Source organism: Lupinus angustifolius, chromosome LG07 (genome assembly GCF_001865875.1).
Source record: "Lupinus angustifolius cultivar Tanjil chromosome LG07, LupAngTanjil_v1.0, whole genome shotgun sequence".
NCBI lineage: Eukaryota > Viridiplantae > Streptophyta > Magnoliopsida > Fabales > Fabaceae > Lupinus > Lupinus angustifolius.
This window is the reverse complement of record NC_032015.1, coordinates 47,565-63,762: the sequence shown is the minus strand read 5'-3', so window position 1 is coordinate 63,762 and position 16,198 is coordinate 47,565. Positions and strand designations below refer to the sequence as shown.

The window sequence follows — 16,198 nt, the reverse complement described above, 5'->3', positions numbered from 1 at the left end:
TTTTGACATTAAATGTGAAATTGTTAGTCGAATATAACATTCATGTTCATTGAACATGAGAAATTGAAGTTTTTATCATGCAAATTTAGCTGATAAGAGAATTGGAAAATTATGAGTAATATCAAATGATGTATTCCATTTCAGTGACCATACAAGTTTAGGTTATGAATAATTACAACATAAGCTACTCAACACTAGAGATTAAAGTAATTTTAGAATGGACCAGGAAAATATAACAAATTAAAAATGATATGTTGCTTGTGAATTGAGAAACCAAAAGGGGTGGGTAGAGATAACCAACGATGAATTGAGAAACCAGTCCAACTTATTGGTCGTAAAATTTATGTTCCACCCAAGTGTGCATGCAGCCAAATACACTGTTCACCTCAGTCTTCATTTCATGCCAAATAACATTGACCATCAACAGGACCAAATGATCACTTCTGTAACAAATGAGAGACTTCATAATTGCCTGTATCATCATACAAGAGCTTGGTGGTCACTAAACCATGTCAGCCAAAATTTAATTAGACAAAATGTGGAAATGACACTAATGTCTGATAAATGAAAACTATTCAACACTTTTACCCACCAAAGTGGAACTTTGTAAACACTTATACTCGTATGAACAAATCAGTTTACAAAACTCTCTCCTACAAACCCAAAATGCCTAAGATAAACAGCAAGGCATGATTACCTTCAGGATAAGACGTATGATTAAAAACAGCTTCAACACCAAGAATTTAGAGTCCTCAAACAAAAAGATTTAAGCTCATAATCAAAATTATAAAAAAGTTAGAATCAGTTCTGAGTGAACTTGATCAACTGAGAATGACAACAGAAATGTATGAACATGAAACACCAGAACAGGAGCCCTAAAAGTTCAGACAAACTTTCAGATGCAAACATCAGCAACCAGAAAAGATTAATAATAAGTCCTACACAATAAGAAAAGAATAATAATAATCGTATGAATAATAAGCTTGAATCTCGCCCCCACTATATGAAGACTGCTCTCAACTCCAAGCCCAAATCTCTGCAAATTTCATAACAGTACAGCAAGGTTAAAGAAGTCAGTCCCAAACTTCCAAGAAAGATATGGCAAGAGGTTAAGAAATCAGGTTCAGAAGAGCTCCAAGAAACATCAGGCCTGTCAGAATGTTACAACATCATAACAATTAAGTGTTAAGAGAAACAGAATCATAATTTAATATACAATTAAAAATACAGAAGGCAATAGTTAATTTCATGCAGAATAACAAAAATAGGAATGGACCAGAAACCATCACAAAAAAGGAGGAAGATTGAAATGGTTTTGCACAGTTTTTTTTGAATTTTATTCCTGAACCATGAAACTGTAACTAGTTTCTGCTCCTATGTAAAAACATAAAAATAGGAATGGTCCCAAAGCCATCACAGCTAACAACCTTTTCTTCATAGGAATGGACCTGAAGCCATCATGTCAATCAAATAAAATGCATCTATGGATATTATAAATACTTACAAAGGCATACCGTTACCCTTTCTTCTGTAAGGGCCCTACAAATAAAACGACCAAGACAAATTCAAGCACAAGAAAGTTAAACAAAGAAAATTGAATAAGTTGTTTTATACAAATAAAAGTGCAACACCCTTATCTATAGAAGTTCACTAATGATTAACATAATCTGACAAACAGTGGGATAACATTTTATAGCCACTAAAGAAATACAACAACTCTACATAGGAAGAGAAGAGACACAACAAAGAAAAACAAGAAACTTATAGGAGTTGTTGATCTAACTTTAGCAAAAACTTCTTAGTCTCACCTGATTTCAGTAAAAAAAATCAGAAACAACTCATGGTTTTAACATGATGCTCATCAGCTAAAAAATTATGAAGGTAGATGATATGCATTGGTAAAATAAGTAACTTTGAAAGGACTCCGTCTTATGACTAAATTGAACGAAAATTTGTCAGATATTAAAACAAGATGTGCTAAAGTGAAGTCAACAGCATGAAACTATATACATGAGCATACAAACTTATCTCTTCTAATAAAAGAAATTGTGATACCAACAATTCTAAAGATGACTAACTCACCTACCGGAGCTTTGAAGCATGGCTTCAAAAGAAACTATATCATTTCATCTCAGCTATGAACTTCTCGTACTCTGAATCTGCACCATATGATGATTTCTCCGCAGATGAAGGAGGAGGAGGCACTGGTGGATTTGTGGCCCAAGGCACATTGCCAGTACTCTGGGATTGATTCTCTGCAGGTGAAGCAGTAGATGGTGGCACTGGAGGATTACTGGCCCACGGCACGTTAGCCATGTTGTGGGGTTGGTCTGCAGCCGAGACAGGAACTGGGAGTGGCGGGGGAACAGCAGCGTAGTAAGGCGGATAGCCATAAGATGCAGGAAATGTATTTTGAGCTGGTGGTGGCATCGAAGTTACTGAGTTTCCATATACATTGGCTAGTACAGGCTGAGTGGAGGAGGTACTGTTCTCGGTCTGAACACCGGGAGGGTAACTCTGATGCGCTTCACCAGAAGTTGTTGCTGGCTGTGGTGGGGCACCAGGAGGGGGTGGATATTGAACACCATGAGGAGCCATAGGGTAACCTTGCATAGGAGGATACACAGTTGACCCCGGCGGGGGAGGAGGATACTGTGCATATGGAGGAGGGACAGGAGGTCCCCATGGGACAGGGTTCCGACCATAACTCCCAGGGGGTGCACTCCCAAGAGGACCACCGACACTATATTGTTGGGATGGGTAGGCACTGTGTGGCTGTGTTTGGACAGGATAAGTGGGCACAGCAGATGCTGGTGGGCCAGGAGGTACAACAGGCTGAGGAGGCTTACCAGCAACTCTCACCGCAATGGTCCGACCCTCAAGGTGATAACCATTCATGGACGCAATTGCAGTGTTCGCCATTTGAACATCAGCATACTTGACAAACCCATATCCTTTACTTAAACCAGTCAGTCGATCCTTTATAACTTTTGCCATGACAATCTCCCCAAATTGTTGAAACAATTGGATCAGACCATCATCCTCAAGGGTTGGTGGCAAATACCCTATGTACAAGTTTGTATCATCAATTTCCTTTTTAGCTGGATTAAACCCTAAACCAGCATGCTGTGTACCACCACTCGAGCCAGAATTGTTAGCCCATGGAGGATTGCTTCCAGAATTGCCAGAACCAATTGCCAACACATTGGTTTGTGTTGTTGCAGATTCAGGAACTGAACCTCCCAACTCGGCAAGGAAGTTCTGATATTCATCATCCATCTTCTTCCCAGTAGCACCCTTCACTGGACAATCTATGCTCGGATGACCACCATCCCCACAGTGCTTACACACAACTTCACTCTTAAATGTTGAGTTCCTCGTAGGACATGCATACTGACGATGGCCAGGCTCACCACACAACCTGCAAAACTCTTCATCCCTGATTGTCCCATTCAAAGCAGCGAGCTCCTTAAGCTGCTGTCTCTTATGCTCATTCAACACCTCATCCACCGGCTGCAACAGCTTCTCCACCATACCAGCAGCAGCATCAAGTGATTCCTGCGTCTCCGCCTCCACCAAAACATGCAAATCCTCGTTATCTGAAAGATCAGGCTTATAATCCCTCTTCTGCTGCAACCTCCCTTCCTTCACTGACCCTTTTCCACGAATTACAATCTTCGCACCGGTTTCCTTCTCCATGCGCTTCTGTGTGTTCCCCCTCGGCCCAATAATGAGGCCGATAAAATTATAACCAGGGTACTCCTTCATGGGGATATAAAGCTTTTTATGAAGCTTTGGTGGCCTATAATCAGCAGGTGGCTTGAAAGCAGGGTTTTTCTTAATAATAGCGGATATAATCTCCTGTCTCTCTTTTTGCAACCTCTCACGAGCACGATATTCCCTAGTATTAATCCTAACACCCATGTTATCATAAACCGGCTCAGGGGAAGGTGATCGAGCACCTTCGGGGCGATCATCTAAGGGCAAACCAGATTGCATCATCCTACTAATCTCTAAAAGCCTAGAATTCAAAACAGGAATCTCGCTATCTAATTCAATACCTCCCAATCCCATGAGATCTCCCAGATGAATGGACACCGGCGTTGGCTCCTCCGCCCATCGTGACTTCCTCTTCTTGGTGCCAGAATCGGAGCCGTTTTGTTCGTTGGAGTCTGGCTGTGGGTCCCATCGGCTCTTTCGGCGGCGGCGTTTGCTGGTGGTCTCCTCCTCGCCACCGGATTGGTCCTTCTCGGTGGTGCCGCTGGTCACGGCGGCACTAATGGTCCGACCCTCAAGGTGATAACCATTCATGGACGCAATTGCAGTGTTCGCCATTTGAACATCAGCATACTTGACAAACCCATATCCTTTACTTAAACCAGTCAGTCGATCCTTTATAACTTTTGCCATGACAATCTCCCCAAATTGTTGAAACAATTGGATCAGACCATCATCCTCAAGGGTAGGTGGCAAATACCCGATGTACAAGTTTGTATCATCTATTTCCTTTTTAGCTGGATTAAACCCTAATCCAGCATGTTGTGTGCCACCACTTGATCCGAAATTGTTAGCCCAAGGAGGATTGCTTCCAGAATTTCCAGAACCAATTGCCAACACATTGGTTTGTGTCGTTGCAGATTCAGGAACTGAACCACCCAACTCCGCCAGGAAGTTCTGATACTCATCATCCATCTTCTTCCCAGTAGCACCCTTCACCGGACAATCTATACTTGGATGACCACCATCCCCACAATGCTTACACACAACCTCACTCTTGAATGTCGAATTCCTAGTAGGACATGCATACTGACGATGACCAGGCTCACCACACAACCTGCAAAACTCTTCATCCCTGATTGTCCCATTCAAAGCAGCGAGCTCCTTAAGCTGCTGTCTCTTATGCTCATTCAACACCTCATCCACCGGCTGCAACAGCTTCTCCACCATACCAGCAGCAGCATCAAGTGATTCCTGCGTCTCCGCCTCCACCAAAACATGCAAATCCTCGTTATCTGAAAGATCAGGCTTATAATCCCTCTTCTGCTGCAACCTCCCTTCCTTCACTGACCCTTTTCCACGAATTACAATCTTCGCACCGGTTTCCTTCTCCATGCGCTTCTGTGTGTTCCCCCTCGGCCCAATAATGAGGCCGATAAAATTATAACCAGGGTACTCCTTCATGGGGATATAAAGCTTTTTATGAAGCTTTGGTGGCCTATAATCAGCAGGTGGCTTGAAAGCAGGGTTTTTCTTAATAATAGCGGATATAATCTCCTGTCTCTCTTTTTGCAACCTCTCACGAGCACGATATTCCCTAGTATTAATCCTAACACCCATGTTATCATAAACCGGCTCAGGGGAAGGTGATCGAGCACCTTCGGGGCGATCATCTAAGGGCAAACCAGATTGCATCATCCTACTAATCTCTAAAAGCCTAGAATTCAAAACAGGAATCTCGCTATCTAATTCAATACCTCCCAATCCCATGAGATCTCCCAGATGAATGGACACCGGCGTTGGCTCCTCCGCCCATCGTGACTTCCTCTTCTTGGTGCCAGAATCGGAGCCGTTTTGTTCGTTGGAGTCTGGCTGTGGGTCCCATCGGCTCTTTCGGCGGCGGCGTTTGCTGGTGGTCTCCTCCTCGCCACCGGATTGGTCCTTCTCGGTGGTGCCGCTGGTCACGGCGGCACTGTCGGAGATCAAGGGTTTTGGAGCCCGGGGGTGCGAGCCGTTGCCGTTGGCGTCGGGGGTTTCCGGCGGAGGGGGTGCCTCGGAGGCGGCGTGTGGGGCGGAGAGGGGGTTAGGGTTAGAATCCATGGAATGGGCGAATGGCACAGTACTAGAGAGAGAGAGAGAGAGAAGAATTTAAGATAATTGGATTTGGGAATTGGGAATTGGGATAGGGTTTATTATCATCATAGTCATACACTTTTGATTGCCCATCTACGGCTACGATTAAACCTGATCCGATAACATTATTATTATAAAACATTCTTTACTCTTTTTTTATGTATTATAGATACATTATTACTTTTAATGTTATATATACATTCATTCAGGTAATGAATGTTGATGTATGAATGAATCTGGAAACGTAACAGTTGAGTGAATTGGAGGTTACATACAGAATTACGGATAAGAAACAATCCGTTTCCACAAACTCTCATCACAATGACTAAGAGTTACTCAATATTGCTTGCAAAACTCCATGAACTAGAATCCATACTCGATGAACTTTAAGGCCAGAAAGACAAGGAAGTGATTATCATGGGATTCATTATGCTCTTTCTTTCTCATTGCTTTCATTATGTACACCAAACATGGATAACTCACCACTTTCCCTATTTCCTTTGCATAATAATATGTATGTTATATTCTATGTCAAAAAGCACACTTGAGATGAATTTCAGAAATTAATTTCCATCTGAATGAGGAAGTTAATGTTCAATGTTGTATGTATAATACTTAAGTTCACAAAAAATTAACCAAAAAACATGTTTTACTAAGAATGTATAAACAAAGAAACTGTGAGTCATCTTCATCTAAACAGGAACTGGAAAACCCTTCTTGGCCATGCTATCCAAAACATCGTTGAGAGCTTGGCACAGGCCCACAATCTGCAACAACAAAACATTACAGGTAAAAGGTTTAGGAGATTGAAATGTTTAAAAACCAGCATAACATACATGATCATTTGTTAGACAATATGATCTCGTAGGATAATTGGAATTGCTAAGCAGAGAAAAAATGCTACTATGCCATGATATATGTTATCATTGAAAACATAACCCAATATTCAAATCACACCATGCTACAAACGTGGGTATCGCAATGGCCACTGCATCAAGATATATCAGATATTTATCACAAATTACCTGCTGGTCCCATTGTTGCAACTCTTCAGTGTCATCATCAAAATGTATGACAGCTTCAACCTGCAATAATTCACACATTGACCGTAAACAAAATTTTAAAGAGGTTAACTATAGCCCTGGATAATGTTTTTGACCTTGCTATCCCCCACCATGTTGCAATAATGTTAAGGTCTATTGGCATATGGTTTTTGGAAGGGAAAGGAAGGGGAAAACGGAATCCATGAAATACACTTGTAAAAGGGATTCCAAGCCTTCCCCCTCCAAAAACCAACTCACAAGCAGCCTTACATTCAGAACATCCAATAACCCTCTCTCCTCCTACATAACCCAAACCCATTCCCAGTTCCCATAAAGCAGTCCAAGGACAATATTTTATCAATTATTGCTTCTATTACAAAGAAGACTATTATAAGTTATAAACTAAGAGGTCATAATGGTTATTTATACCTGATCAATAGATCCCCTCATCCTATCCTCATAAATCATTCTTGATGCTATCTTCTCAGCCTGGAGGGAAAATAATTGTCAAAAAAAAAATCAAACACAAACATGGACCACCACAAATGACATAAGAGATATTACTACCTTGCGACACCTGTGCATTGAACATTATTTTCACTATTTAATTCTGATAATTAAATTAACTATTCAACAAGAACAGACGAACATGTACCAGAAGCAAGCAACAAAAGGGTAAATTTAATTGAGAACTAAGTTTTTTTCTACAAGACACACTGCTATTCACTATAACTAATGAGACTAGTTTCTATACCTTGTGAGGTGGAATCCCCAATAGCGTGCCTAGCTCATCAAAACTACAAGGCATACAGACAACTTAGAAGGCATAATACCTGAGAGTAGTAATGTTAAAATAATCTAGCCATAAGAAAACAATAAACTGATAGTATATTTCTTAAACCTGATATTAGTATAAAGTTTGCTTGCACTGAGAAGATTATGTTCAATCATAGCACGGTCCAGCACAGTGAAATTGTCTGGAAGAAGAGCTTTCTGTGGTGAAAAAAATAAAAAGTGAGATACCCACTATGACTTCCAATCATATAAAGATACAAAGTAAACCTATATAACCTGATGTGGTTTCAATTCTTCAGCAAATGCATCAATTTCTGGCTTACGAAGAATTCTCTCCAAATACACCTGATACATGTGTAATTCACATTATATGAATATGATCAGTGAGGAAAGCCACGCATGACATGTGTGTGACTGTGTTTGAGAGAGAGAGACCTTCTGCAGAATTGGATAGATCTTCAACTTTGAACACCGTTCATCCTAAACCAAGTTTCCATACATTAATGTCAAAAGATTTGACCATTGTGAACAGACATTTCACATTTTTATATTGCTTTATGATTAAGCATTTACCTTGTACAATGTGGCAAGAACACGGGAACGTTGAGGTCCTGCGGCTGCCAATATGGTGCATGTAACAGCAGCAGATAAAGCTTGCTCAAGTGCTTCCTCATCAATCTCCCTGCAATATAACCAAAGTAGCGTATGTGATAACTGATTGACAAACATAGCATGCCAAATATAATTTTAAGTGATAGGCTAAGCATAAACCACAATGAATACAAGCCATGGATATTACAGATACAGGTTTATTCCAGACCAGTGACAAATCAGTTGACAGCAAAGGTTCATGACTTCATACCCCTTATAACATTTACAATCATAAGACCCTGACTCTAATTTTAAGGTCTATGGGTTTAATAAAGGCTCAGGTACCATACCACAGTGGAAACATATAATGTGAGCCACAATAAGCAAGTATTGCCTCCCAATATGTAAGGCCTTATATGACTGAAAAATAATATGAAGTTTGTATAAAAATAACAAAGGTTCTTGAACTCTGACACAAATATCAAGTACACTACAAATATAAAGCATTCATTCAATCATCACTGCATGTTTGAAAGTTGGCAACATGTTTTCTGAATATAGAGCCATGCTGTGGCATGTGGATCATTGTTTAAAGCAAAATTAATTGATCAGCAACAATTGTTGATTTTAGAAAAAATATTATTGGCAAACCAGAATGTTGACAAAGGGATATGATGACACTAAGAATTCAACATATGTTCATGCTGAAAAACAAAAGGAGACATAATGTGCAAGATACATACTCGTCTCCTATTTGTCTCTTCTCGATTTGGGATATATCATAGTATCGCAAGGCTGCTTCCAAGAACTTCCTCTTCAAATCTAAGATCCTTGCATAACAAACCTAACAGCAAACAACCACAAAAGGGAGAAACAGATAAGGTAATGCTCAATAATGCATTTTTAGCTCAGTCATCAGTTTTCATACCTTGTACTGTAGATTCAGTACTTCATGCTGACTATTGCTAACCAAAAATGATGCTTTATTAATGAAAGCTTCAGCATTGACAGCGTCATCATCCTGCCAAATAAACAAAGTTTGAATTGAAGAATTTGCAAGAATAAATTTGGCTCGGGCATTAGTAAATTAAAATCTAACTACCATATACAAAGAGAAACCAGCATCCCCATTATTATAGCAGTTACATTTATTCCTTTTATATTATGTGTACTGAAGTATGAAGGAAGTAAGCATTCTGCATATAACATATTTTCCGTATTGAAGACCTCTAACACTTATAGGTATAGTACAGATATGGGATTCGCCAGTGCATCAATCAAATATGGATTTAGCAAAAACAAGTCAATACCTCAAGGTATAAACGAGCAATTTGGACACACTTTGACAACCTGAATGTATCATCAATCACCCTGATAAAATAAATCAAAATAAAAAATATTAAACAAGAGACATTTTCCATTTTGTGCTGAATTATAATTATAATTATAATAATAATGGTTTACACAAGTAAATAGGTATGAGAGGTTAGAAATTCTCTAACACCTCATTCCCGAGTCTAGGTCAATGCCACTGAGCATCTGAGCTGCTTTTGACCATTGCTCCTCAGATTCATAAAGCTCAGCAAGTTTCTCTCTGATAACTAAAACCTATACAAAAAATGACAATCACTCAATTAGAGTTAGGGGAAGTGAATTATTTCAAAAAGAGAGAGAAAGGCAAAATATATACTCAAATATGAAAAGGTCATTGATCAAAACAAAAATACACAATGCAATAAGAAAGCAATAATATTACCCTTTAAGCAGGAATAATATATACAAATAAACAAATGTTTGCAAATACAATGTGTCTAACTAAACACTTGAAATGGTTTATTTACAACAACCAAACCTTAATCCCACTAAGTGGGGTCGAGTACAAATGAATCGAACTATGTCATAATGTTCATCGACAAAGCATTAATGTCTAAATCTTTCCTAATCGTTTCACCTATGGTTTTTTGCCCTTCCTTATCCTCTAGAAATTGAACTAACCCCATTTAATTCATTCTCCTTACTGGGGCTTCTAAAGACCTCCTCCACACATGTAAGGCGTGATTCTACCATCTTTCCTACAATAGGAGCTATTCCAACTTTCTCCCTAATACATTCATTTCTAGTCCTATCTTGTCTAGTGTGTCCACTTATCCAACACATCATTCTCATCTTTGCTGCATGGATTTTATTCTCTTGTTGACATTTTAATGCTCAACATTCAGTCTCATAAAATTGTTGATCTTATAGTTGTGCAGTAAAATAGTTGAACCTTTATATCACATATGGCTCCAGCAATAAAATTTCACTCACCTGCTTGAATGTTATAGTTTACATCTACGTCAATTTCGCAATCGTGTTATATGATTGACCCAATATACTTTAATTTAATGACTTCTAGTATGTTATGATTTATGATATCCACGTCAATTGTCTGTCTTTTGCTAAACTTACGCTTCATGTGCTCTGTCTTAATTCAACTTATATGAAAACCATGTGCTTCTAAATCTTGTCTAGACATTTTCAGCATTGGATTTAATTCCTCTCTTGACTCTCCAACTTCAACTATTTTATTTGTTTTTGAAAAAAATTAACTTGAGTTTCTATGAGCTGTTTAATACATTGAAAATCCTGAAAATTGACATAGAAGCAGAATAGCTTCTTCTAAGATGAAGTCTTTTGATGCATAACTAAAATAGTGATGGAATTTGCAGGTAAAACATGAGAAGGAATTACATAAGAGTGAAACCTGTTCTTCAAAAGAAACAACACGAGGCTGAATTTGGGCAAGTGTGTAATGAGCAATCTCCTTCTGAGTGTCAGGTTGCAATGTTCCCAACTCTTGGGCGAAAGTCTGCAAAAGCTGGCGCGATACCACCAAAGGAACATCGTCGGATAACACTAAAACAGAAGTTGAATGAGCATGAGATGATTGAGAGAAAGTAATAAAAAGGAAACCCTAATTGAGAAAAAAAAAGGAAGGGTTGAAGGAGAATAACTGTGATCAATGAATTTGCGAGCTTGAAGAATATGATTGGAAGAAATAACAGCAGAGAGAATGTGTTTGTAGTGTTCAATCTTTTGCCTCTGATCTGTAATGGCAGAAGCGGTTGCAAAAGCAGTATCCATGACAGTTTGAAAAAGAAGAAATAAGAAACCTAAAAGGGAAATAATTGGAAGAGTTAGAGAATGTATAATTAAAATGGAATTAGAAGAGTTTCATAATAATGTTTGCTTACCAGAATCCTCAATTCTCTCTTTCTCTCTTTCTCTCTTTCACCTTCCTTTGTTCCTCACACTCAATTTCAATTCTCTCATCCCCTCGTCTCTGCTAATTGGGCTGGGCCTATATATTGCCAATGCTCACACTCTTTTTTAATACTCAACCAAAGATAAATAAAAAATTACAATTATTCCTAAATTTATAAAATCATTTCGGATAAAAAATAAATTTATAAATATACAAATAGTCAGTCTCGTTATAGGTTTTCTCCAAATGTCTATGGATTAGATTTTTTTATCATTTATAATCTGGACAAATAATCTCAGTTCAGTATGGTGAAATTTGAGAATGGAATATACATTCATCTTTTACAATTCACACCACACCCTCCATACTCTATTTCACTCCTTCACAATTTCAGTTATTATAATCACTTGATATTTATTGCACAAAATTATAACTTGTTATATTTAATGACATTAGAATACTGAAATTTGACTCAAAAGGTGGAGTAATTAGTTTTGTTAATTTTTAAAAACATATTATAATATTATTAGCCTCTGTTAAAATAAAAAAAGTGCAGATCTTAATTTGGAATGATAAGAGGAATAATTTATTTAATTATTTTTGTGTTGGCATGTACAAAAGAATAATGGAGAGAATAATAATTGAGGTTAAATTAAAGGCCAAGAGTAAATGGAATGCCAGTTGAAGGCAACCATGTTTGTCCAGCAAGGAGAGTAGCAACAGTGTAAGTTGATGCCTCTTTTGATGTTCTTATAACATGATAACCTGACCATTTTACCCTTTTCCTTGTTGATGATCCTCCTCCTATGTTATTGTATTCTCCAAAGTACAATGTCTTCTCAGCAAAATTACTATCTCCCCATGGTGACCAACCCATTGGATCCACCAATGTGTCTATATAACTCTTCATCACAACTACTCTTGAATATTCTTGCCATGGCCTACCCAAGAATGTCTTGAATTTATTAACAACAGGTTTAAGATCAGGTGCAGCCCTTATTTGAGAGTTGTGTATTGAGATTCCTGTGTTTTGAAATGGGTCACCTCTACCTTGGGCAGTTATCATATTTGCTTGTCCATTTAAAGGTCTTCTTACAAGAATAACACAGTTTTGAAAAACTACTGCAGCATTCCCAAAAATGAAGTCAACGGTGCCATATATGTAACAACCTTTATAGAATTGACGCTGTGCATGAACCATTAGTGTGTCTTGGTAACCTTCAATTGAACAGTGGTAGAATACGGAGAGGTCAGAGGCTGATCTCAGTGCCACTGCTTGACCCTTCGTAGGACCAGCAGTGTTCTTGAAGGTAATGTCACGTGCAATAAAGTGAAGCCCATCAATTCCTATATATATATATATATATATAACATCAAGTTAGCAGCTATCTAAGTCTATCAAATATATACATACAAAAATGTAAAGCAAAAAACCCATCATTTGCTACAGTAAATCTTAATCTTGATTGCACGTATAAGATCACAGGAATCATAATCAGTAATTCAGTATGTGTCAAATGCTTTGAGTACCTTACAAATTACGTTAAAGACTAAGATTAACTTCAACTTTTTAACATTTGCTAAAAAAATATGTGCTGAAATTTTGCTTTTGCAATAATTTAAGGAAAACTTTAGTTTGACATACATCACCTTGATTATGATACATTATATGCTGTTTTATTCTTTATAATGAAAAGGTGATTATGTTCAAAATTATTGTTATGCAAATTATAATGTCCACCATATTTGTAGTAGTATTTGGTAAACTCATCAAGTCATAAGTACCAAAAAAATGCGATAATTAAATTAGAAAATTAAAAAGAAAAGAGGGGAAAGAGAAGAATGGAATGGAATGGAATTTTAGATGAGTGACCTGCAGTTGCAGAGCTATAGGTGGTGAAGCCATTTTGAACGCTTCTGGCACTTGTGATAATTGTATATCTCATTCCATCACCAACCAGCATTATGTTATCATTTGACTTATCAACCTCAATATTCTCTCTATATACTCCTCTCTTCACTTTTATAACAAACCTACTCTTGTTTCTTCTCCTTGCTGCTGCATTTATAGCACCTTGCACTGTCTTGAATTGTCCAGAACCATCTTTAGCTACCACAAGATTTGGCTTTATTGATGAAGACTTCAACAGCTTCCTCTCATGCCTCGTAATCCATTTTGGAAACCCATCTACTTCATTATCTTGTGTGTAATGACTTGCTTCTTCTTTCGTGAAACCATAATTCACTGCTAAGCTATTGCTTATTATCTCAGTCACATTGCTACTCGGTGCGGGAACTATGAAATCTGGAACACTAAATTCCAAGGCCTCACTTCTACATGTTTCAATGTTTGTTAGAGCAGTGCTAAGCCATGTTTGTGCATCAAAAGATGAACAACTTTTTCTGACTTTAAGGCCTACAAGGGTACGATTGAGATGGAAAACGGTGTTATCATAGAGTTTCAAACAAACATCTAAGACAGATTTGTGCTTCATTGTGATTGAGTTTAGTCTGAATTGGCGTGCTTGTGTTTGCATGATGAGTGATCTCCCTAAGGCCAAGTGAACTAGAACTTCTCTGAACTTGGCTTTGTGTTTGAGTATGTAACGGTGTTGTTGCTTTTGCCTAAGATAGTATTTGCATGGCTCGGGGTGTGGAGTTTGGTTGCACCACCAATCTATGTTGCTGGATGATCTTGATCTTCTTGATGTGGCTAATGAGAAAAGTGAGGAGGATAGTAATAAAAGTGTTAAGAATATCTTTCCCTGCATGCTTGCCATTAATTTCTTTTTCTCTTGTTTTTGGGGCAGGGAAGCTAAGAGGGGTTATATATTTCAATGTTCCATTTCCATACCACCTATATAGCTAGCTAGCTAGCTTAGAGTGTGAGTTTCTTAATTGGATGAGTGTGAAAGAAGGGTAAATGAAATGTCGGCTAAATTGAAGTAAAAAATGAATAACATAGCAGATATAAAATATATATGTGTGTGACTGCAATTGCAAGAAAAATATAATTATAGGTTCTGTGTTCTGGCTTTACTTGCAACTCTCTAAGATCTATCCCGCAAGTAATTCTATACGCTATGTTGCATTACATCTATTAAGGAAATTGGGTTATTATTGGTTGAATTTGCATGATTAAGCTTTCTTATTGAAAAACAAAAGTATCTTGTCATGTTAGCACAGTAAGTTGTCCACGTTTTGAAGACGGCTATCATTGCTTAGAATTGTATATAATTATATATCCATAATCAAAATAGGAATCAATTGAGGAGGAATATATATATATATATAGAATTGCAATGCAAAAGAGTAGACTTTTTGTTGAAGTATATAGGAAGCAAGAGTATTAGATTGTACTATCGGATGCGTTTTGTTGAAGCAGTAGTAAGTAGTAACCCCATGTGCTCTAGTTTGTGGAACAAGCCAAATATTATTATTTATTATACTCTCATCATCATATCATATCATATAAAACACTTTCGATTATGATTGTGCTAACGTATTCATGTGTCACCTCCTACATTCATCAATGAGCCATCAATCTGTCTTCAAATCTAACGCTTTAACACACTCAGTATTTGTCTTTTCATTAATGGAAACGATAGTTACTCACATAGCACCAGATGGCACCACCTCCTCCTACGTCTCATCTTGTGCATTTTCAATATCTCCTACAATGCACCCTCAGTCAACTGTTGACTCATCAAACACTATGTCACAAGTCTACTGTGATCTCCTAACACCAAATCCCATGTCGATCATATGGAATATGCATTTTTATTAATAGCATTTTTATTCATTATTATATATATAATAATCAAATAATCATTAAATATGGTGACATTACAAAAAATCAATTAAAACAACTTACCTCTTTTTAATAAAATTATGGTGTAACATGGGTGTTGTTTCCATGGTCGATTAAAAGAGATAAACGATTATTTTCAAGTAGAACCTAAATTTTAATTGGTGGAGTTTGAATAGTTTGAAAGTGACTCATATTATCTCTTCCTTCTTATTTCATTTCAAGTAGGAAGTCGGTTTACTATAATTATCATCTCTTTGCCATTAATTCTCTATTAAAAAGCAATAATATTAATAGTTTATTACTTTGATCGATTAAGAACATTGGTATAGTTTAGTCATCTCTTCCTTCCTATTCCAAGTAAGAAGTCGATCTACAACAAGTGTCGTCACTTAGATATTGGTTCCATTTATAAAAAATAATAACAAGTGATGAAATTAAAAATGTATTTTTGTTTTACTTAATTTATGGAATTTGAATAGTTTAATCGTGACATATCGTCTCTTCCTTTCTGCCTCAAGCGAGAAGTTGGTCTTTACTATTAATCATGTTTATCATAAAATAGTGAAATATTTTTAATCAAATAATTCACTATTAATTCCTATTACACACCAAAAAAATGAAAAAATATATTTCTAAAATCCGAAGTATAATTAAAATCAATCATCAACACTCAAAAAATTAACTCAGAACTATGTAATCTTAATTTTCCTATTATATTTAGTGATACACAAGAACAATATAAAATGTTGTGATACATAAAAATAAAAAATATTTTGGTTTAGTAACATTTTTTAAAAAATAAATAAGTTAAGGGTATAAAAGTCTATACTTTTTTTTTATCGGCAATTGTTAGTATGTTAGTAT

The 16,198-nt window shown here is 37.1% G+C and overlaps 3 protein-coding genes and 1 long non-coding RNA gene across 4 annotated transcripts; 1 reads left to right on the top strand and 3 right to left on the bottom strand.

The window, feature by feature from the left end:
• Positions 1,332–5,976, bottom strand: LOC109353131 (branchpoint-bridging protein-like). The gene is made up of 3 exons (XM_019595306.1): positions 5,512–5,976; positions 2,083–4,110; positions 1,332–1,539 (listed from the first exon to the last, which is right to left on the bottom strand). Exons 1-2 carry the CDS (start codon positions 5,815–5,817, stop codon positions 2,122–2,124), a joined length of 2,295 nt encoding a protein of 764 aa, XP_019450851.1. The 5' UTR covers positions 5,818–5,976; the 3' UTR covers positions 1,332–1,539; positions 2,083–2,121.
• LOC109353129 (COP9 signalosome complex subunit 4) lies at positions 6,429–11,425 on the bottom strand. Its single transcript, XM_019595303.1, has 14 exons — positions 11,273–11,425; positions 11,023–11,174; positions 9,784–9,887; positions 9,590–9,650; positions 9,208–9,300; positions 9,023–9,123; positions 8,262–8,370; positions 8,124–8,168; positions 7,965–8,033; positions 7,795–7,886; positions 7,648–7,690; positions 7,323–7,382; positions 6,876–6,935; positions 6,429–6,617 (listed from the first exon to the last, which is right to left on the bottom strand). Exons 1-14 carry the CDS (start codon positions 11,400–11,402, stop codon positions 6,543–6,545), a joined length of 1,194 nt encoding a protein of 397 aa, XP_019450848.1. The 5' UTR covers positions 11,403–11,425; the 3' UTR covers positions 6,429–6,542.
• Positions 11,309–13,417, top strand: LOC109353132. The gene is made up of 3 exons (XR_002108432.1): positions 11,309–11,406; positions 13,023–13,029; positions 13,362–13,417. It is a non-coding gene; the product is annotated as an uncharacterized LOC109353132 (long non-coding RNA).
• Positions 12,115–14,348, bottom strand: LOC109353122 (pectinesterase-like). Its single transcript, XM_019595296.1, has 2 exons — positions 13,397–14,348; positions 12,115–12,870 (listed from the first exon to the last, which is right to left on the bottom strand). Exons 1-2 carry the CDS (start codon positions 14,301–14,303, stop codon positions 12,176–12,178), a joined length of 1,602 nt encoding a protein of 533 aa, XP_019450841.1. The 5' UTR covers positions 14,304–14,348; the 3' UTR covers positions 12,115–12,175.